The sequence below is a fragment of the Artemia franciscana genome, chromosome 11, assembly GCF_032884065.1.
Source record: "Artemia franciscana chromosome 11, ASM3288406v1, whole genome shotgun sequence".
Classification (NCBI taxonomy): Eukaryota; Metazoa; Arthropoda; class Branchiopoda; order Anostraca; family Artemiidae; genus Artemia; species Artemia franciscana.
In genome coordinates this window covers 11,321,358-11,345,960 of record NC_088873.1, presented here as the reverse complement: position 1 = coordinate 11,345,960, position 24,603 = coordinate 11,321,358, and the positions used below count along the sequence as shown (strand labels likewise).

Sequence of the window (24,603 nt, the reverse complement as noted above, 5' to 3'; positions counted from 1 at the left end):
AGAAATAGCGAATGCGAGCAGTTGGGATTATAGAATAAACTTTATGCGACAAGTGAAAAAGAAATAAAATAATAATAGAATGATGAGAAATAAAGAAAAAAAGAATGACGAGAATAAAGAATAAAAAGAATAACAGAGAAATAAAGAAAATAAAGAATATGAGAAATCGGGATTGTAGAATAAAGTTTAGTAATGTCATAAAGTTCATGACACCATTTCAATTACATCAATAACAGCTTTGCCGGGATTGTAGAATAAGGCTTACGCAAGAAGCGAGGAAGAAATAAAGACTAATAGGAAATAAAGAATAAAAAGAATAATAGAGAAATAAAGAAATAAAAAAAACAACAGAGAAATAAGGAAGATAAATAACACGAGAAGTCAGGATTGTAATACAGTTTATGCGAGAAGCTAGATAGAAATAAAGAATGATAAGAAATAAAGAACAAAAAGAATAATAGAGAAATAAATAAACGAAATACGAGAAAACAAGAATATGAATACGAGAAGTTGGGATTGTAGAATAAAGTTTAGCAGTGTCATAAAGTTTATGACACCATTACAATTACACCAATAATAGCTTTTAGGCATTAAACCTGGGAACACTATATTTTAAAAGTCTGATGAATAGAAGCGGAACTTCATTTATTTTTAGATCCTACTGTTTAAAATGTAAAAATAATACCAGGCGTTACTTTTAAAGACAGTCATGCATTACACGTTAAGTTAGATTTTAAAAAGAGCTGAAAGTGACCTATTATTAGATCTATTAAGAAAAGCAGAATTTGAAATAAACACGAATCAATGAGAGTGGTCCTTTTTAAAACAAATTGCGAAGATTATAATATTTGGCCAATAGATTTGTCCCTTAGCCTAAAGAAAATTAACACTAACATTTATTTTACTTGGTTTATATTACCCTTTGCATTGATCGTCTTAAAAAGAATTATGGTTATTATTATTTATTTTAAAATTTCATTTTACTTACTTATTTAAATTATCCATCACTTTGCTGATATAATATAGCTCTTAGATATAAAGCCAAAACTTTCATTTAATAAATTGCCACTGCCTTAAAATGATTCCTCGTAGTTTTACCTTTTATTATTTATATACATTTTATTTTAATGTAGGAAAGTCCTTAAAATCTTGTAATCGCTTAGATGGTCTTAGATATAAAAAGAAAGTTAATCTCGAAAAAAAATTAGGTGAGTTGGGGTGGGGAATAAAGAACATAGTTAAGCAGAAGATATCCAACCAACCAAAAAAACAGAAATGAATAATCTTTTACAAATATTTACAAATATACATTTTTATAGTATAATTTTTTTAAATAAATATTTATACAAAAATATAACCTTTTAAAAATATTAACAAATATTATCTTTACAAAATATTTACAAAATTGTACAGCCAAAACCAAACTTAACTTGAGCGAAAACATTTAGCCTTTATTAGATTTACTAGGCTAAATTTTCCAGAAAAAAATTTCAAGCATTTGATACAAGACCGTATCCAAAGGGAGGGGGACTTAAAATTCAAAGAAATTTATGATTTAAAAAAAAAATACCAAACGAATGAATATGTTGCCTTTAAAAATTATATTCAAGAGCTATTGAGTAGAAAAAATGGAATGAAGCAATCTCCGGGAACTGGGGATAATGGAAATAGTCTTAAAGAAGTTATCCAGCCCACTAAGTAAAATAATACGAGTCGGATGCCAAATATTACAACTAAACCAAGTCAAGTTGTGTAGCACTTAACCTCTACCTGATCAACCTAAATTTTCCATACAAAAATACAAATAATACACTTAAAACCATATCCAGAGTTTTTTTTTTTTGGGTGGGGGGTTGTACAACGTGTGTTTTGAAGACTCTAGTGGCGTTATTTTTAAATTCTATATAGTGTTTAATGGATTACATTTTGTATGTAAACGTAAAATAGCTAACATGGTTTTATTACTAAGTAAAATCTATCCATTTTTTTCTTATTAACTATGTAATATGCATATAAATTAGACCAAAAAAGCGACAAAAGAGTTCATGTCAAAGAGAGGAAGAGAACGAAGAAACAGAAAGAGACAAAAGAGGAAAATAGAAAAGTCTAACCTTGAGTCTGCTGTCTAGGTTGTGCATAGGAGGGCAAAACTGAAACACCAGCCCTAGTATGCTGCAGGGTCACATTAGTGTATGTGTTCGTTTGTCCAGAAAAGAATGTCTGGAAGGTCCTTTGCCCTCTGAGGGATCCTTGAGTGGATGGTGCCCCATCAGGAATTGTTCGGACAAAGTCCGGAGGAGGGGCTTGCCTTTGAGACTCGATCGCATGATTAACATAGGAACGCTCACTCTGTACGGACTCGCGGTTGTGGGCATGCAACCTTTCGTCTAAGCTTCTTGATGATGCATAGGCAGATCGATCAGCGAATGGAGGTCTAAATTGAGGCTGAGGTTTCTCAGGAGCTAAACTTCTTGACGAAGAATATTGAGAATCATTTCGTCTACCAAGGATAGGCGAGCCTTGTTGAGGTCCTGGTACAATTGGAACAACCTCTCCTACTTCTAACTGCTTTTTGCTCGGAGGTATGAGTGGCTCTTCAATACGCCTTCGCAATAGTTCCTCAGCATCATTTTTTAGCCGGGTTGTTCTATCAACTTCATTTTTTTGTTGCCTTTTGGCTAGAACTTCTTTTAATTGACTAGCAATTACAGCTTGTGCATTATTCATCCTATCTTCCCGCCTAGTTTGCAAGCTTTCCTTTCGATCTATTGATACAGGCTCCTCTCGCAGGGTTTCTGCATTCTCTGAGGTAATAGTAGATGGAAGCTGCGTGTGCCTATGAGGTGGAATAGGAGGAGGTCGCAAACTGTCACTCGATAGCGAATCACCGTCATCGAAACTCTGATCCTGAAAGAAAGCCTGGATTAGTGCACGATCGTTCGTTAGGGATCCCTAATCAAGCAAAATCAAACAGTTGCGAAACTTAAAAATGTTTAGCAACAAAGAAATTTAAGCAGATAAAATTTCACCTATGCATAGTCAAAACCTCGTAGAATAATAATGACAAGAATAAAATGTTATATAAAAGCTTGGAAAAAACATAAATATTCCTCATTTGAATGTGTAGTAAGCCCAAGGGGGTATCCCTGTAGTAAGCCCAAGGGGGTAGGAGGGAGGGGTGGTCCAAAATACGCCACTTCGTTCTAGGAACTTCTAATTCTCAAGCATAGATGACAAAAGTCCAAACAACTAAACAAATAAGGTGTAAAAAGAAGTAAATATACAATTTTTGAGTGTATCGTTTGTGAAGGATGAAAACTAACTATTAAAATTAGTGGTACACCAAATTTTGGTAAAAAAAAAGAAGCTTTCAAGAGGAGAGGGTTTCAATGCCAGACTCTAACCGCTCCCCCCTGGAAAGCTTCTAATAAATTTCAAGGTAAATAAAAAAAACTTGAGCAACTTTGAAGTCCAGCATAAGACATTTTGTTATAAAAACTTGAGTTTACCATTGAATACTTTTTAGAAATAATCCGAGAAATATGAAAATGTTACACAGGTCCTTTAGACCTAACAGAAAAATTATATCTCTGTTGGAATGGTAAATGTTTTTCTTTTCTTGTTTACTGTCTTGCGACAACGATTGCTTTCTATTACAGTGCAGGTAGAATTTTTATATAATTGTTATTATTACGTGATCTACGTGAATTGTTATTACAATACACGTAGAATTTTTTAACAACAAAATTAACGTTAAGACCCAAAATTCTTCCAAAAGGGAAGGGAGAGGGCAGAATTTTGAAATAATGTTGAAATTTGAGGAAAAAAAGCAAAAAAAAAAAAAAAAAAACAAAAAAAAAAAAACAGGCGAGTTACCCAAGCAACATGAGATTATGTAAAAATCGAGAAAAAACATGAGAACTCCAGGGGAATAGCCCCCATCCAATCTGCATGTGCTCGGTACCAGCGATGCTATTAGCCATAAACTGAAATTCTCAGCCTTTATTATACTACATCCATCTAATTTTTTCACCCATCGAAAAATCGATGAAAAACATGAGAACTCCAGGGGAATAGCCCCCATCCAATCTGCATGTGCTCGGTACCAGTGATGCTATTAGCCATAAACTGAAATTCTCAGCCTTTATTATACTACATCCATCTAATTTTTTCACCCATCGAAAAATCGATGAAAAACATGAGAACTCCAGGGGAATAGCCCCCATCCAATCTGCATGTGCTCGGTACCAGTGATGCTATTAGCCATAAACTGAAATTCTCAGCCTTTATTATACTACATCCATCTAATTTTTTCACCCATCGAAAAATCGATGAAAAACATGAGAACTCCAGGGGAATAGCCCCCATCCAATCTGCATGTGCTCGGTACCAGTGATGCTATTAGCCATAAACTGAAATTCTCAGCCTTTATTATACTACATCCATCTAATTTTTTCACCCATCGAAAAATCGATGAAAAACATGAGAACTCCAGGGGAATAGCCCCCATCCAATCTGCATGTGCTCGGTACCAGTGATGCTATTAGCCATAAACTGAAATTCTCAGCCTTTATTATACTACATCCATCTAATTTTTTCACCCATCCCCACTTGCAACTTATGATTCTATCTATTTGCACAGAAGAGGCATCACATCTCAGCCCCCCCCCCCATGGGGTTACACCGTCTTTTAGGAGGCCTGGTTAAACAAAAACAATAACTAAACTATATATTTCGATTCAAAATTTTGTTTTTCTGACAAATGATTAAATTAGTACAACTAGCGGTATTGTTTATCGTCACTAATTAATAATTTAAATTTTATTCCTATTATACACAATGTTCACAGAATACAAGTAGTGTACATAGCGGTCCCATGTATTGTAATTTATTAGTAAGATTTGTTAGTGACAGTACTTTGTGTCATTTTATAACAATACACGGCCAAAAAACCTCAAAACATACGTTCATGGCATCCATTGTTATTTTAATTTGTTCATGCAAACTAAATATTAGCAACAAGGTCGTACACCCACGTGGATGGGGGATTTCCAGGCTGGAACACCTCACAAATGAAAAAGAAATTCCACAGAAAATGTGCATCTTCCTGCCATCAAAAAGCTAACAAATACAAAAAAACTTTTACTATGAACACTCCCTCCTCGTCCCCGAACACAATAAGAATAAAGCATTACCGAAAATAGGCTTTCACTGGCCATTCTTTTCAGATGAGCCTGAGACGGCAAATGTCGATTTGCCAAACTCCCTTTGCTTACAGCTTCCGCTTTGCTTTTCCAAGGGGTCGAATCCAGTGGATCGTGCTTGGGTATTGCCTTATCAAGCTCTTCCCGTATATTTATTTCCTGGAATTGAGAAATAAAATTAGCTCTAATTCAACTCAAGCATACGAGGCGAGTTTTTTAACTAAGGCCCGTTTGATCATAAGTACACAACGAATGATTATTTAAAAAAAAAAATATTTTGAAAAAGTACATACTTTACTCGTTTTAACAGCATAGTTGCCAAGTTTGCTGTAACACTTAATCATACCTCTCAACTAATTTTAAAGTGACCTTTGTATAAAAGCTTGCCGCCTGTTAGCGTTTACCACTGAGGTGTTCCTTGAGGTGGAGAAACAGACGGTAATCACTCAATGCAACATCAGGACTGTATTATGGGTGATCTAAATCTTCCCAGCCAAAACTGTCCAACAAATTACGGGTCTGACCAGCAATGTGAGGTCTTGCATTTTCATGAAGAAAGACAATTTCCTTTGTTAACATGCCTTTTTTTTCTTTTTTTTTTGTATCGCTCTGGGTAGCTTTCTGAGGGTTAGCCAGCATGCTTCTGCATTGATAGTGGTTCCTCAGTTGCATGAAGTGGACCAAAAAAAACACCATGCCTATACCCAAACACCAACGCCGTGATTTTGCGCTTGGAAAGAGGGTGTTTGGCCTTCAAATTTTCAGGGAGTGTTTGAGTGTTTCCATTTCATGTTCTGTTGCCTAGATTTGACCGTGATGTGCGAGACCCATGTTTCGTCTCCAGTTCAACCGGTTGCCACCTCAGTGGCAACCGTTAAAAAGATGGCAACGACGTAAAAACAGCAGTGAACTCTCGGTTAATGGACCCGGCGGCAAGTTTTTCTAAGGACTTTACTTTAGCATTAGTTGAGATGCATGATAAGGGTTTCAAAAAACTTGGTACCCAAGTTAAAAATTTATTTTGTCAAAAAATAGAGCAAAGTATGCACTTTTTTGAAATAATCTTTCGTTGTGTACTTATGTTCAAGCGGACCTTAATTTAAAAACACGCCTCGTATGTTGACCATAACAATTAGCCCAAGAGGATTAACAGAAAAGCTAAACACCTCCGCCAAATTGACTACGTCCCTAAAACCAAAGAGCCAATAAATTCAAAGAAAGAGGTCGTTGGTTTTGATCTACCAATCACCAGGCGAGAACTTCTGCGACATTTTTTAGAACTTTACTTACACTTTTTAGGATTCCCAAGGTGGATTTCGGTGTAATTGGGATTTCAAAACGTCAAGGCTCATCCCTCCCCAAGAAACCCATATTTTCCAGAATTTTTGGGCACTTTATTTCAAATAAAAACCGGTTCTTTTATTATTAGGTCCCAAGGAAGAAAGACCGTACGTCCCTGTTCTGGACCCATTTTAGGTCAATTCATACCTGAAACCGATATTTGCAGAGATTTTTCTTATGATTGTTTCAAATTTATAACGTGTTTAGGGCCAAAAAAAACTAATTGATTGAATTTGACAACTACTTCACCCATGAAAATTAAAACATTGATTGCCAAAAAAAAAACAACTACACCTTCAAAGGGAGTCTACGCCTTCTTAAGCTGTTTGGTTTCTTAGCTTTTTATTATCATTATTATTATTATTTTTTGCACCCGCTACTACCAAAAACTGTGTTCTTAAAGATATGTATGGTTGCATTCCAAAAATCAGATTCTATTTTTACTATCCTTGGTATTTAAGTACTTTTCAGTAAGAATTCAGTTAAACTGTTCCCAAAAAACAAAACAAAAACATCCCATTTCCAAAATTTGCCTGCGTCCTTTTTAGTAGTTATTATTATCATTCTGTCACTATTCGTTCAACATTCTTTTGCACGTGTTATTCAGTACTAATTTAAATGTTTAGATAATATCCTTGCGAATGTAAACCTAGTAGCATTAGCATAAGACCTAACGTCAGTTAATTTATCATTGTCATTGTGTCATTTACTATTAATTCGAAAGGTCAGAAAATGTTCCCATGAACACAAGAGCATTAATATAAGACTTAATATCATTAATACCATTAATACTATTAATCTTAATGTTTAGAAAATATTCCTATGAACCCAAGAACCCCCAAAACCAAACAAGAACGTTACCACTAGACCACAAACATATCAAAAGTGGATTTAGTCAATTTGGCCAGTATATGGCTCAGATAACGTACTTCCGCTAAAAAAATAACATCTTGAAAATAAATAAAGACTCTAATTAAAAGAAAAGAGTAAAACAGCATATGGATTAATAATACAAATATCGTAGTTACAATAAACTCGTCATTTCAATATTTGTAAAAACCAAAAACAGTTATAAAACAGCTAACCAATTTGAGACAGATAAGCGGTATTATGAATTAATTAAACTTTAACTTAAATACCTCACGATTAACATTATAATTGCATGGTCAGTGAAGATAAAAGAACAACATAATCTCTGGAGAAAGATTTTGATGTTTTATTTCCCACTAAAAGAAACAAATTAGCACCATATGGGGCATAACCGATAATCTGTCCTATAAAAAGATTCGAAACCACACAACTTCCATAATCGCAATTTACAGCATATGTCATAATAAAATGACAAAAATTAGACATTTTTAGGCTAAATACTACTTATACAGACCTACTAATACATTAATTTAAAATGTCAACGTTGTACAAAAGAGAATCTAGCTAGGTAGGTCGGAAATCAAATGATGCTTATTAAATTAAACAAGAGCTCATATGGCACATGTGACGAGGCCAGAAGAACTAAGAACCAAGAACTCGTATGGTATGAGCTCTAACAAAATTCTAAGAATCAATTGATTGATTTAAAAGGCAAATCAGAGGCTTAATGCCCGTCGGGAATTAAAATAAGAGCTCTGAGTCACGAGGTCCTTATAAATATCAAAATTCATTAAGGTCCGATCACCCACTCGTAAGTTATAAATGCCTCATTTTTTCTAATTTTTCCTCTCCCTTTAGCCCCCCAGATGGTCGAATCCGGGAAAACGACCTTATTAAGTCAACTTGTGCAGCTCCCTGACATGCCTACCAGTTTTATCGTCCTAGCACGTCCAGAAGCACAAAACTCGCCAGAGCACTGAACCCCTCCCCCCAACCCCCCCAAAGAGAGTGAATCCAGCACGGTTACGTCAATCACGTATCTATAACATTTGCTTAATCTACCCACCAAGCTTCATCCCGATTTCTCCACTCCAAGCGTTTTCTAAGATTCCCAATTCCCCGCAACTCCCCCCAATGTCAACAAATCTAATCGGGTTTGAAATAAGAGCTCTGAGACATGAATTCCTTCTAAATATCAAACTTCATTAAGATCCGGTCACCTGTTTTTAAGTTAAAAATACCTCAATTTTTCTAATTTTTCCAAATTAACACCCCCAAGCTCCTCCAAAGAGAACAGATCCGTTCCAATTATGTCAGTCACGTATCTAGAACTTGTGTTTATTCTTCCCATCAAGTTTCATCCAATCTCTACACTCTAAGCGTTTTCCAAGATTTATGTTTCCCTCTTCCAAGCCCCTATGTCCCCGGATCCAATTCGAGTCGAAAATGGAGCATCTGAGACATAAGATCCTTCTATATATCAAGTTTCGTTAAGATCCCATCACCTATTCATAAGATAAAAATACCCCAATTTTCACGTTTTTCAAGAATTCCGGTTTCCCCCTCCAACTCACTCCAATGTCACAGGATCTGGTCGACAGTTAAAATGAGAGCTTTAAAGAACAAGATCCTTCTAAATATCAAATTTCATTAAGATCCGGCCACCCGTTCTTAAGTTAAAAATACCTCAATTTTTCTATTTTTTCCAAATTAACACCTCCCAACTCCTCCAAAGAGAACGGATCCGTTCTAACTATGTCAGTCACGTATCTAGAACTTGTGCTTATTCTTCCCATCAAGTTTCATCCAATCTCTCCACTCTAAGCGTTTTCCAAGATTTCTGTTTCCCTCCTCCAAGTCCCTGTTTCCCCGGATTCAATTCGAGTCGAAAATGGAGCATCTGAGACATAAGATCCTTCTATATATAAAGTTTCATTAAGATCCGATCACCTATTCGTAAGATAAAAATACCCCGATTTTCACGTTTTCCAAGAATTCCGGTTTCCCCCTCCAACTCCTTCCAATGTCACAGGATCTGGTCGGAAGTTAAAATGAGAGCTTTAAAGCAAAAGATCCTTCTAAATATCAAATTTCATTAAGATCTGATCACCCGTTCGTAAGTGACAAATACCTCATTTTTCTGAATTACCCCCCCCCCCCAACTCCATCAAAGAGCTTTTTATTCTTCCCGTCCAGTTCCCCCCTGATCTCTCCGCTTTAAGTATTTTATAAGATTTCCACCACCACCCCCAATGACGCTGCATCTGGTTGAGATTTAAAATAAGAGATCTGAGATACGAGGTCCTTCTAAATATGAAGTTTCGTGAAGATCCGATAACTCCTTCGTAAGTTAAAAATACGTAATTTCTTCGAATTTTTCAGAATTAACCCCCCTCCCAATTCCCCCAAATAGAGAGGATCCGTTCCAATTACGTCAATCACGTATCTAAGACTTCTGCTTATTTTTCCACCAAGTTTCATCCCGATTTATCCACTCTAAGCGTTTTCCATGATTTTAGGTTCCCCCCAAACTCCCCCCAATGTCACCAGATCAGGTCGGGATTTAAAACAAGTGCTTTGAGATACGATATCCTTCTAAATATCAAATTTCACTGAGATCCGATCACCCGTTCGTAAGTTAAAATACCTCATTTTTTCTAATTTTTCTGAATTAACCCCCCCCCCCCCCCGGTACCCCAAAGAGAGCGGATCCTTCGGTTATTTCAATCATGTACCTAGGACTTGTGCTTATTTTTCCCACCCCGGTCCCTGATACACCTGTCAAATTTCATCGTCTTAGCTTACCTGGAAGTGCCTAAAGTAGCAAAACCGGGACCAACAGACAGACCGACAGAATTTGCGACTGCTATATGTCACTTGGTTAATACCAAGTGCCATAAAAATCACTATAAATGCGTCGCTGAACCGAGCGGCATCTACGAATGATTTTTATTTTTACCGCAGCCCTGGTGTTGGCGTGCTACATAGTTACAACACCCCCCCCCCAACTCACACGACGTTGGAAGACTTAGACTAGGCTAGAATTTGAAATATCAAATCTCAGCTGCTTTTGCCTTCACCTTTTTTAAAGTGTCCAAAACATCAAAATAAAAACATGGTTTATCCCACTGGATCCATGTAAGGTATTAAATAAAAAAAACTAGTTTTTTTTTAACTGAAAGTAAGGAGCGACATTAAAACTTAAAACGAACAGAAATTACTCCGTATATGAAATGGGTTGTCCCCTCCGCAATCCCTCGCTCTTTACGCTAAAGTTTTTAATTGTTTTAAAAAGTAGAACTGTGGCAAAGAATCAAAATTTAGCGTAAAGAGCGAGGGATTGCGGAGGGGACAACCCATTTCATATACGGAGCAATTTCTGTTCGTTATAAGTTTTAATGTCGCTCCTTACTTTCAGTTAAAAAACTAGTTTTTTTTTAATGTAATTTCTGAACGTTTTTGAATTAATGCATGTTTGATTTTGGCTCTCCGCACATAAACTATTAAAATGAAATTTGCATATTAATTCTTTTTTTTTGGCTAAATGGCTTTCTCTTAGTTTTGATCAGACGATTTTGAGAAAAAAAGGTGGGGAGGGAGCCAGGTTGCCCTCCAATTTTTCGGTTGCTTAAAAAGGCAACTAGAACTTTTAATTTTTAACGAACGTTTTTATTACTAAAAAATATGCGTAATTTAAGAATTAACTTACGTAACAAACTTTTATATTCTTATATTTTTATTATGTATATGAGGGGGTTTGTCCTCTCGTTAATACCACGCTCTTTACACTAAATCTTAAGTTTTGTCCCAATTCTTTAAGAATAACCTCTGAATCAGAAAGGCCGTAGAATAAATAGTTTAAATTACTAAAAATACTATAGCATAAAGAGCGAGGTATTTATCTTCTCCTAAATACCTCGCTCTTTATGATTAAGTATTTTTAGAACCCCTCATATGCGTAATAATCTCTGCTCGTTTTAAGTTTTAATGCTACTCCTTATTTTCAACTGAAAAAAACTTTTTCATGCTTATTTTTTCATTTTTTTTACAGTAATGCTAGAAAATCCCGCGCCCTTTTCATTGAATTTCTCTTCCCCCATGACATACTCCTCCAAGAAAAGATCCTCCCACATAGCCCCCTTCCCTCAACCCCACCACAAAAAAAAATCCCACTGAAAACGTTTGTACGCTTCCCAATAACCATTACTGTATGTAAACACTGGTCAAATTTTGTAACTTGCAGCCCCTCCCCCAGTGACTGTGGAGGAGTAAGTCATCACAAAAGACATAGTTATTATGGTTTTCGACTATGCGGAACAAAATGGCTATCTCTAAATTTTTATCCGTTGACCTTGGGGAAAAATGAGCGTGGGAGGGGGCCTAGGTACCCTCCAATTTTTTGGTCACTTAAAAAGGGCTCTAGAACTTTTTATTTCCGTTAGAATGAGCCCTCTTGCGACATTCTAGGACCACTTGGTCGATACGATCACCCTGAAAAAAAAAAAAAAAAAAAAAACACGCACCCGTGATCTGTCTTCTGGCAAAAAATACGAAATTCCACATTTTTATAGATAGGAGCTTGAAATTTTTCGTTAAGATTCTATGACTTTTAGGGGGTGTTTCCCCCTATTTTCCAAAATGAGGCAAATTTTCTCAGGCTCGTAACTTTTGATGACAAAGACTAAAATTGATGAAACTTATATATTTAAAATCAGCATGAAAATTCAATTCTTTTGATGTATCTTTTAGCATCAAAATTCCGTGTTTTAGAGTTTCGTTTACTATTGAGCCGGGTCGCTCCTTACTACAGTTCGTTACCACGAACTGTTTGATACCTGAAACCACAATTTTCCAAGATTTTTCTTTTAGATGTTTGAACGTGATGAAGTTTTTATGTCAGTACCACATTTTTGTCAGTGTTGCTTTTTTAATCCGTCAAAATAAATAAGCCGAACTAGTTTGTTGAATTTTACAACGATTTTAGTCTCTAAAAATTCAAACATTAACAGTTAGTTGATTTTTAAAACAAATTTAGCTTTAAAGGATAGCTACACCTTCTTAAGCTGTTCGGTGCTATTTTTTTTGGATTTTTCACCAGCATTTCTTTTTCTAAATTTATCACCCGCTACAACCAAAAAGTGGGCGACTTCATGTAAAAGTCGTTTTCATTAAAAGATAAATTTATGATTTAATTTAAGAAGAAGAAGCAGGCGGGAAAATTCCACCGTTTTCCGGCAACAAGCACACAACCCAGTAGGTATCTAGCTCGAGATATTTACGCTTCAAGAACAAAATAGAAAGAGGAGAAGAAAAACTATTAGACCAAACTGCATTTCGCTCTTTGAGCTGAAAAAAAAACCAAAAAAAAACCCGCGTTGCCGTAAAAAATTTAGCTTAGAATGCCGTGACTCGGTTTTGTCATAAAAAATAATATAATTGCATTATAATAACATTTAATAATAATATATTATATAAATAATATAACAAAACTATTAGAAAATAGTATAGAAAAATATAATAGAAAAAACCATAACAAAAATACAAGAAAAAAAAACTATTATTCCAAACTGCATTTTGGTCACACACATACACACACAAAAAAAGAGAAAAAATTCAGGTTGCCACACGAAATTTAGCTTAGGATAGTGTGACTCGGTTTTTTGTAAAAATAATATAATCATATTATAATAGTAATATATATATATATAATAATAAATAGAACAATAATATATATAATAATATATAATAATAATATACTATGTAAATAATATATAAAAAAAACTATTAGAAAAATAGTACGTAAAATATAATAGAAAAAACTATAACAAAAAGAGAAGAAAAAAACTATTAGACCAAACTGCATTTTGATCTTAGTGCTGAAAAAAAAAAAAAAAAAAAAAAAAAAAAATCCACGTTGCCACACGAAATTTAGATTAGAACGATGTAACTCGGTTTTACGTAAAATAATATAATTGTATTATAATAACATATAGAAAAATCTATAATAAAAAAAGAAGAAGAAAACTATAAGACCAAACTGCATTTCGGTATTTGTGCAGAAAAAAAAAAATCCACGGTGCCACATAAAATTTAGCTTAGAATGTTGTGACACGGTTTTGTCGTAAAATAACATAATAGTATTATAATAATATTATGATAATATATACATTAATATAGAATAATAATATACAATATAAATAATATGTAAAACATAATCCAAGAGCTCATACGGCACTTGTGACGAGATCGGAACCTAAAATTAGACTCGGTACTAGAGTTATCAATTTCATCGTCCTGGCACGTCAAGAAGCACCGAACTCGCCAAAGCACTAGAAATCCCTCCACTTCCACCAAAGAGATCGGATCCGGTCTGCTTATGTCAATCACGTATATATAACTTGTACTTCTTCTCGAACTCGCCAAAGTACTAGAAATCCCCTCAACTCCACCAAATAGAACGAATCTGATCCGGTTATGTCAACCACCTATCAAGAACTGGCTTATTCTTCCCATCAAATTTCATCCCGCTCCACTCTAAGAGTTTTCCAAGATTTTCGATTTCAAAAGATATCCGTTTCCCCTCCGCCCCCGATATCCTGAGTTGAAAATGGAGCATCTGAGACATGAGATCTTTCTACATATGAAGTTTCATTAAGATCTGATCACCCATTCTTAAGATAAACATACCTCTATTTTCATGATTTCCTTTCCCTCCACCCCCCCCTGTGGTGGAATCGGGGAAACAACTGTTATCAAGTCAATTTGTGTAGGTCCCTGACACGCCTACCAATTTTCATCGTCTTAGCACGTCCAGAAGCACCAAACTTGCCAAAGCACTGGAAATCTTCCTCCCAACTCCCCCAAAAAGAGCGGATCAGGTCCGGTTACGTCAATCACATATCTAAGACTTGTGCTTATTCTTCCCACCAAGTTTCATCCCGATCTCTCTGCTCTAAGCGTTTTCCAAGATTTCCGGTTTCCCCTTCCAACTCCCCCAATGTAACCAGATCCGGTCGGGATTTAAAATAAGAGCTCTGAGACAAGACATCCTTCCAAAAATCAAATTTCATTAAGATCCGATTACTCCTTCGTCCTCAGTTCTGAGAAATGGATTCCTTCCAAATATCATATTTCATTAAGATCTGATCACCGGTTCGTAAGTTAAAAATACCTCATCTTTCTATTTTTTTCAAATTAACCCCTCCCCTTCCAACTTCCCCATAAAGAGCGGATCTGGTCCAGTTATGTCAATCACGTATCTAGGACTTGTGCTTATTCTTCCCACCAAGTTTCATCCCGATCCCTCCACTATAAGCGTTTTCCAAGATTTCGGTTCCCCCCTCCAAACCTCCAAACCTCACCGGATCCAGTTGGGATTTAAAACAAGAGCTCTGAGACACAAGGTCCTTCTAAATAACAAATTTAATTAAGATCCAGTCACCCGTAAAAACTATTGGAAAAATAGAATAATAAAAATTTAGTAGAAAATTTTAATAAAAAGAGAAGAAAAAAAAACCCGTAAGACTAAACTGCCTTTCGGTCTTTGTGCTAAAAAAAAGAAGAAATCCACGCTGCCACACTTTTTAGTGTGGCAATAAAAATTTAGCTTAGAATACTGTGACTCGGTTTTGTCGTAAAATAATAGGATTATTTTACAACAATATACATATATATATATATATATATATATATATATATATATATATATATATATATATATATATATATATATATATACTAGCTGTTGGGGTGGCGCTTCGCGCCACCCCAACACCTAGTTGGTGGGGCGCTTCGCGCCCCCCCAAGCCCCCCCGCGCGCGTAAGTCGTTACGCGCCATATTAGTTACGCGCCATTGTAGTTGTGTCCCTGTGTCCCACCTGTGAATAGAGATAGATATAAATATATGTTTTTAACTACGTAAAACATGCGAATAAACAACATTCTTCGCTGTCCCATTGTCGGTGCATATAAATAGATTGTCAGGTTTACTGACTCTTGAACATGCAACATATAATTGTCCATGGGAAAAACAATCCGTATTCAGATCTATACCTCATTATTCTAATGATGTGTCCCTGTGTCCCGGTCGTCATTTATATTCCCTGTGTCCCGGTCGTCATTTGTGTCCCGGTGTCCCAGTTTGTAATTTCTCTTTGAGTTTCCCGGTCGTCATTTATATTCCCTGTTTCCCGGTGTCCCGGTCGTCATTTGTGTCCCGGTGTCCCGGTCTGTAATTTCTATTCGAACAATCCCTGTGTCCCGGTCGTCATTTATATATCCCGCCTGTGCCCCCGGCGTCCCCGTTGTAGTTGTGTCCCTGTGTCCCGGTCGTCATTTATATTCCCTGTGTCCCGATCGTCATTTGTGTCCGGGTGTCCCAGTCTGTAATTTCTCTTTGAGGTTCCCGGTCGTCACTTATATTCCCTCTGTCTCGGTCGTCATTTGTGTCCCGGTCTGTAATTTCTCTTTGAGTGTTTTTTCTTTTTAGTTTTTTTTTAGATTTTTACCTTTTTTCTTTTTTCAGTTTTCTTTTTCTTCTTTATTTTTCAGCGTCACTATGAAGTACATATCGACGAACCTTTGTTTTTTTAACTTAAATCTGGTAGGCATTGATGACCTTATCCAAGTCAAAATCCCAAACACAATCATCATCGCTATCATTTTCAGTTTTGATATGTTTTGACTCTCGCTGTCCAGGTGGATTTTCATCTAACTGCGCGGTTTTGCGTTCAAATACCGTTAATGACGTCATCTTCAAAGCAAAAATGATGGCAACTAATTTCATGACGTCAGCCGAAACATGACGTCACCTGATCCACAGATCCACAGATCCACACACAGACAACTTATTTTTATATAGATAGATATATTAATATATGATTATAATATGTTATATGGCACTTGTGACGAGATCGGAAGAGCCAAGAGCTCATATGGTATGAGCTCTAGCAACATTCTAAGAATCAATAGATTGCTTTAAAAGGAAAATCAGAGGCTTAATGCCAGTCGGGATTTAAAATAAGAGCTCTGAGTCACGAGGTCTTTCTAAATATCAAAATTCATTAAGATCCGATCACCCACTCGTAAGTTCGAATCGGGGAAAACAACTTTATCAAGTCAATTTGTGCAGCTCCCTGGCACACCTACCAATTTTGATCGTCCTAGCACGTCCAGAAGCACCAAACTCGCCAAAGCACTGAACCCCACCCCCTAACTCCCCCAAATAGAGCGGATCCTGTCCCGTTATGTCAATCATGTATCTACGACATTTATAAGCGTTTTCCAAGATTTCCGGTTTCCCCCTCCAACTCCCCCCAATGTCAACGGATCTGGTTGGGAGTAGAAATCAGAGCTCTGAGACATGAGTTCCTTCTAAATATCAAATTTCATTAAGATCCGATCACTCCTTCGTAAGGTCATAATACCTCATTTTTTCTAATTTTTCAGAATTAATCCTCCCCCCAACTCCCCCAAAGAGAGCGGATCCGTTCCGGTTATGTAAATCACGTATCTAGGACTTTTGCTTATTTTTCCCACCATGTTTCATCCCGATCCTCCACTTTAAGGGCTTTCCAAGATTTTAAGTCCCCCAACTCCCCCCAATGTCACCAGATCCGGTCGGGATTTAAAATAAGAGCTCTGAGACAAGATATCCTTCTAAAAATAAAATTTTAAGAAGATCCAATCAATCCTTCGTAAGTTGAAAATAACTCATTTTTTCTCATTTTTCAGAATTAACCCTCCCCCCAACTCCCCAAAGAGAGCGGTTCCGTTCCGGTTATATCAATCACTATGTAAGAATTGTGCTTATTTTTCACACGAAGTTTCATCCCGATCCCTCCACTATATCCACTCCTCCAAGATTTTAGGTTCTCCACTCCAAACTTTCCCCAATAACACCAGATCCGGTCGGGATTTGAAATAAGAGCTTTGAGACACGATATCCTTCTAAATATCAAATTTCATTGAGATCCGCTCCCCCGTTCGTAAGTTAAAAATACTTCATTTTTTCCGAATTAACCGGCCCCCCCACTCTCCCCCAGATGGTCGAATCGGGGAAACGACAATTTTTAATTTAATCTGGTCTGGTTCCCGATACGCCTGCCAAATTTCACCGTCCTAGCTTACCTGGAAATGCCCAAAGTAGCAAAACTGGGACAGACAGACAGACCGACAGAATTTGCGATCGCTAGATGTCGCTTAGTAGATACCAAGTGCCATAAAAAAAACTATTAGAAAAATAGCATAATAAAATTATAATAGGAAGAACTATAATAAAAAGAGGAGAAAAAATAACTATAAGACCAAACTGCATTTCGGTCTTTGTACTGAAAAAAAAAAGAAAAATCAACGTTGCCACACGAAACTTAGCTTAGAATGCTGTGGCTCGATTTTGTTCTAACTACTGGATAAAAAAAAAAAAAACTCAACTTTTATAGGGCAGGTTACTTCTTCGCTACAACAACGTGGCTTGGGCCCGAAACCTTTATCTATAAAGATTGCCACCGCAATTTTCCTTCGAGCAACAAGGCAATTTTACAGCAATTTTTTAAAGAACAATAGTAGCACCCGTTGAAACTTAAAATTCCCTAAAACACAGTGACAACTTAAATAGTTTATTTGTACCTAGTAATTTTTTTTGTAACTCCAGAGTTTTAATAGGTCTTTTTTGAAATAGTAAATCTGGTACGTCCTGTGTGAACCTAGGGTATAAGGGATTGTGTTTACAGACGAAGCCTTAATAATCCTGTTTACAAGCAATTTCACTACTATAAAAAGCTGTTAAGCTGCTTACAGATAAAATATTAAAAATAAAGGCGTTTTGCGTCAACGATAAAGCAGGCTGATTTTTAAAAATGGTTGAGTATGCATTCATGATCAGAAAAAAACAAAGCGCTCAATCATAAGAAGTGATGAAAGAACTAAAGAATAAGCTCAAATAGGATGTTTTTACTTTCCTTTTTTCTCATAATTACCTTATTTTCGCTCATAAGACACACACACATATACAATATATATATATATATATATATATATATATATATATATATATATATATATATATATATATATATATATATATATATATATATATATATATATATACATATATATACATATATATACATATATATATATATATATATATATATATATATATATATATATATATATATATATATATATATATATATACACACACACACACATATATATATATATATATATATATATATATATATATATATATATATATATATATATTGAGTCAATGAATATATATATATAAAGAAAAATGGTGTCAGTCCACAGAAATAAGGGGATTTCATTTTTCAAAATACAAGGGAACCAATTTTTTTTTATTTTTTTTATTTTTTCCGTAAAAGTACAAAAAGCCATTTTCAATGAAAATAAAAAAAATGATTTTTCAAATCTAGGGGGGAGAGTGGCAAAAACACCCTAGGATGGCAAGCCCCACAACAATTGATGCAATTGATGAAGATTAACTCTGGAACACTATCACTAGCTGACTAAAAACCCGGATGGCAGAAATTTACCAAGGACTTTTCTAAGCTTGTCAATCTATATGATAAGCTTCCGTTTCTAAATAGAAATCATGGAACTTCCCGTTTCACATAAGCCTTTAACGTATTAAACAATAAGATTGCCTTCCGAGAGAGCTATGACCAAGGACGTATCAGGGATTTTTATTCGGGGGGAGGGCATTTTTTCGAATGGGGTTTTACAAAAAATTAAAAAAACGCACCAAAAATTTCTTAATAAGCACTTTTGTCATGTTTTTACGAGCCAAACAAAAATTTAGGGGATTATCTCCGAATTTAATTTATTAAAAAGCTTTCATTCGATTTTTATTCTAAGTAAAAAATGTAAAGGATACGGCACTAGACCCTTATTGTTCAAACCTGTGGTGCTGATCTCCGTTTCGAGGCCCTTTAGCCAGGAAGTACAACGGGGGGTTGGGGGCCAGCCATCCAATGCTTTCGTCCACCCTTACTGCTTACCTTCCCCAATTTCTCCAGGTACCCATTTTGAGCTGGGTCGACTCTGGCTGAGCTTAGAGTCACGGCACTGACCCATCCCAAACCAAACAAACGTCCACACCAGGAATCAAAACCCCGCCCTTTGGACAAAGGATTCCAAATCTAGTGCGCAAACCACTATTCTAAATCAATTAAAATGAATAATTTCTAACGATCCCAACTCGAGACACTCGGTGGTTGAGCTGGATTTGACAAAGTCTCCTACCGTTTCTAAACCTAACATGGTGCTAAAATGCTAAATCATCAATTCCTAACCCTATCACCAAAATAAATACATTTTCAACTATAGGCCTAGTTAAAAAAAATAATTTGTTCTTCCTTTGGCTAGAGTGTGTGTCAAAAGCAATGACCAACAGTAGCAAAGACAAACAACGATGATTACTCCGTTTACTTTTTTTGGCAGGTTATAAATGAACAATAATAATAATAATACCAACAAATATGGGGGGGGGAGTAATACTATCAACCCACTGATATTAGCTGGAAATACAATTCTCAGGACAACTGTATCATAGAAACACACAATTTAGTATCAAAGCAGAATGCAATTAATGTATTACAACCACATTTACAGGAAGTAGGTTTGGAGATTGAACCAACAGAATTTCCAGTGACAAATAATAATCGTGATTTCCAGCGTCATTCAATCAGGATGGGATCACTGAATATTTTTAATAAAGAATCCATTAAAGAATCCAACTCTGTATTGGAAAAACTTATGGCCTGCTAGTCAGGGTGAAAAGTCATTTCGATTAACAAACATTTGTTAAAATTTGTAATTCAATGTTTGCGCCTCGTATCTTTTTCATCAATCCATTTTTGAAGATTTTCAATAAAAGTGATCGAAAGCGTATCCACATCTACTTTTTCCGATTTTGTATATATTCTCTTGGAATCCCACTATGGTTCAGAAACAGACACATTATCCGAAAATATGGAACATTTGATATCACTGCAAAAATAGATCAACAATACGATTGATTTCTTAGGCGATGTAGAGAAAATAGAATGGATTTTCTCCTTAACTGTCTTGTTTGATGGATAAATAGCTTTGTCGCCATAGTCTTAAAAAAAAAACTGAGCTATTTATCATGAGTGTTTATGAGCTATTTATTTCCTATTCATGAGTTATTATGAGTTAGTGGGCTATTTATTATCCTTATTTTCCTCGGAAGTGTTATTTTGTAGTTTTAAACTTTTCTTTTCGTTTATTTTCCTGTACTCCTCAGTGTACAATCATGCATGTATAAATGGCATAAATAAATTATATCATTATTAATTTGTGAGTTTCAACCTCCTGAGAATTCCTTTGTCCCCCCCTCCTACCTATAAGTTGGACCTGTGTACACATATAACTTTAGTCATCAAAATATAAGTTAACAACAAAGCAAGATCTCAGTTGTGTCTGTACATACAGTGTAACCAATAGTTACATCAAAAGAATCGCATTTTAATGCTGATTTTAAATATATAAGTTTCATCAAGATAAGTTTTACCCGATCAAAAGTTACGAGCCAGAAAGAATTGCCTCAATTTCGAAAATAGGGGGAAACAACCCCTAAAGGTCATACAATCAGATTCATTACCCCACTCTTTACGTTAAAGTTTTTTGCTGTTTTAAAAAATAGAGTTAAGGGAAAGAGTCAAACTTTAGCGTAAAGAGCGGGGCGTTGATGAGGAAGCAGCCCCTTTCATATACGAAGTAACTTCTGTTCGTTTTAAGCTTTAATGTCGCTCCTTACTTTCCGTTAAAAAAACTTGTTTTTTTTATTTAATTTCCTAAGACAAGAGAAGAAGGAAAAAAGCGCGCTCGATAAAGACTGGTAATGAAACAAAATCCATTATCGTGTAAATAGACAGAACCCTGCAATTAGGAAAGCTACAAAATTATCCTTCGTTAAGAAAGGCCTAGTGAACTACGACACGTCCAATTTTGCTTCAACAGCCATGACAACCGTAAAATTCACACTAAAAACCAATTAATCATAAAGTCACTTGAACCAAAAAACTGACCACAATTTTTCATAAGCATGCGGTAGCTGCGTATGTTCAGTCTTAATCTCTCTTTTTTTCCCTTAATCTAATGTCGTTTGCATCAAGGTGATCAAAGTAATGAAGATGACATGTGCTTTAGAAAAGAAAGTCGCCCTCAATGACCTTTCCCTCTCCAAACTCTTTGATAAGCTTCGAAGGATTCTGTTATTACCACGCTACCTATGAGATCAAAATTCAAAGTACACCTTGCTAGGTTGGCAGGCCCGCGCAACTGAAGCACAAGTAGTTGAAGTCATGTTGACGTGTCTTGATGGTATGGCATGATTCACATTTTTCTTTTTGCAGCTGTGAACATGGTCGTATTCAGGATTTTTTTTTCGGGGAGAGGGTGGGGGGATACACAAAAACTTTAAAAAACGCATCAAAAATTTATTTATATGCATTGTTGTTATGTTTTTACGAGTGGGACAAACATTTCGAGGGTGGGAGTTCTAACCCTTATCTCCGCCCCCCTGGATACGGCCTTGGATTTGACCCAATAAAGTAACATTTTGTACATTGGAGTTTTGTAACTATGTTGAAGATAGCATATATGAATAGTTTAGTAGTCAGAGGAGAGGAGATTAGTATCGAGGATTTTTTTTTCGCGGAAAGGGTGAGGGGTTCACAAAAAACTTCAAAAAATTATTTATTCATATTTTTGTCACGTTTTTACGAGATGGACAAAAATTTCGGGGTGTAGTTTCAAGCTCCATGACTCTCCCCTCTGGATATGGAACTTTTTTTGTACATTGGTATTTTGAAGCTATATTGAATGAAGAATATATTGAGCATACTGAAATGTTGGTGGTTTAGCAGAAAGCGATGTGTATGTTATTTTGCTTATTGAATACTTGCGGAAGGAAGAAGTAAGTGGATAAGTTTCTCTTCTTCAGCAGGTCCGGACGTTTTCCCAACTCACCTGCATCTAAAATTTAATAGCTATTTGGGAATTTGTTTAACCGTAATTATTTCCCTTTTTTTTCTTTCTCTTTATTCTTTTTATTTTTTCTCTTATTTCTTTTTATTTTATCCCTTTATTTTTTCTTTCTCTTTATTCTCTTTATTACTTCTCTTAAAGTCTCGAGGGCTGAGACATTCCCCTGCGATTAAAATTACAACTTTTCAATTGCAACGTCGTGCCAGTTCTATTCTGGCAAGTCGTGCCAGTTATATTGCATCATCACGTTACGACTTCAAATACATCAAAGAAAAATCCTTCATTTGAAAATATTTGGCTCCGAAAAATCCTAAATACCAACTGCCTAAAGACGATAAAAATCATACCATCCGCGAGAAGTTAGTCTAAAGTCCTGTGAAAATGTCGCAGGAATCCACCAATGGATGTGTCTAAGCTTTGTTCTCAGAATGGATAGCCCCAAGTCCTAAATGCAGCACTGAATATTTAGGCAAGAGAGACCTGTCGTAGAGACAGACCCGAAAATGCCCCTAGGCAAACTTTCTTCATTACAATGTTTTGCACAAACTTCACGAATTTGCCTCGTTATTGACAACCCGGGGTGAGGCATATGCAGAACTAAGGTCTTATGTTAGGTATTTCTCCCCAAACCCCTTTCTTTTGGGAGTTTATACTACTAATACCACTAAAAATCACAGCAGCACTAAGCTACCTCAGGCCAAGATATTTTATGTTTACTTTCATCCTTCAAGTTCCAATTTCCTCAAAATTCTTCTTCGTGACCTCTTCCTAACGCCTTTGAGGACAACCGCTTCATGTTTGACCCCAGGAGTTTATAGCAAAAAAATCTCCTCATCTCCTGTGTCCAAAAATTACTCTTCTCTTAATAGACCTAATATATGACTTAATTTTTTTTTCTAAAGTGGGCATGAACTGATAGAAAAAGACCTCGTCGAAAATATTTGAGAATACCTAACAGTCATTTCAGTTAATAGCTGAATTTACTCACCAACATAACACAGTTTTTGTAAGAAACAAGAGCTAAGAGCTCATATGGCACTTGTGATGACTCCAGAAGAGCCAAGAACTCATATGGCATGAGCTCTAGCCAAATTCTAAGAATCAATAGATTGATTTAAAAGGAAAATCACAGGCTTAATGCCGGTCAGGATTTAAAATAAGAGCTCTGAGACACGAGGTCCTTCTAAATATCAGAATTCATTAAGATCCGACAGCCACTCGTAAGTTAAAAATACCTCATTTTTTCTGATTTTTCCTCTTCCTTCAGCCGACTTTATCAAGTCGGCTGATTTGTGCCGACAAATCGTGCACAAATCGTGTCAGGGACCATTTGTGCAGGTCCCTGACACGCCTGCCGATTTTCATCGTCCTAGCACGTCCAGAAGCACCAAACTCACAAAAGCACTGGACCACCCCTAACTCCCCCAAAGAGAGCGGATCCAGTCTGGTTACGTCAATAACGTATCTACGACTTTTGCTTATTCTACCCACCAAATTTCATCCCGATCTCTCCACTCTAAGCGTTTTCCAAGATTTCCAGTTTCCCCCGCCAACTCCAACCAATGTCACCAGATCTAGTCGGGATTTAAAATAAGAGATCTGAGTTACAATTTCCTTCTAAATATGAAATTTCATAAAGATCCAATCACTCCTTCGTAAGTTAAAAATACCTCATTTTTTCTAATTTTTCAGAATTGACCCCCCCCAACTCCCCCAGATCCGTTTCGATTATGTCAATCACGCATCTAGGACTTGTGCTTATTTTTACCACCAATTTTTATCCCGAACCCTCCACTCTAAGCGTTTTCCAAGATTTTAGGTTCCCCCTCCAACTCCCCTCAGTGTCAACGGATCCGATTGGGATTTTAAAAAAAAACACTCTGAGTCACTCTGATGATATCCTTCAAAATATCAAATTCCATTAAGATCCGATCAACCGTTCGTAAGTTAAAAATACTTCATTTTTTCAAATTTTTCCGAATTAACCATCCCCCAATCCCCCCAGATGGTTGAATCGGGGAAAAGACTATTCCTAATTTTATCTGATCTGGTTCCTGGTATGCCTGCCAAATTTCATCGTCCTAGCTTATCTGGAAGTGCCTAAACTAGCAAAACCGGGACAAACAGACAGACAGACCGCCAGAATTTGCG

At 36.0% G+C, this 24,603-nt stretch overlaps 1 protein-coding gene across 1 annotated transcript in view; it reads right to left on the bottom strand.

Moving 5' to 3' along the window:
- LOC136032803 (uncharacterized) overlaps positions 1–24,603 on the bottom strand; it is a gene marked incomplete in the record, with an annotated part of 156,517 nt that overhangs the window by 21,068 nt on the left and 110,846 nt on the right. Inside the window, 2 exon segments of the mRNA XM_065713192.1 lie at positions 2,112–2,907; positions 5,196–5,363. Coding sequence (XP_065569264.1) covers positions 2,112–2,907; positions 5,196–5,363 — 964 coding nt within the window.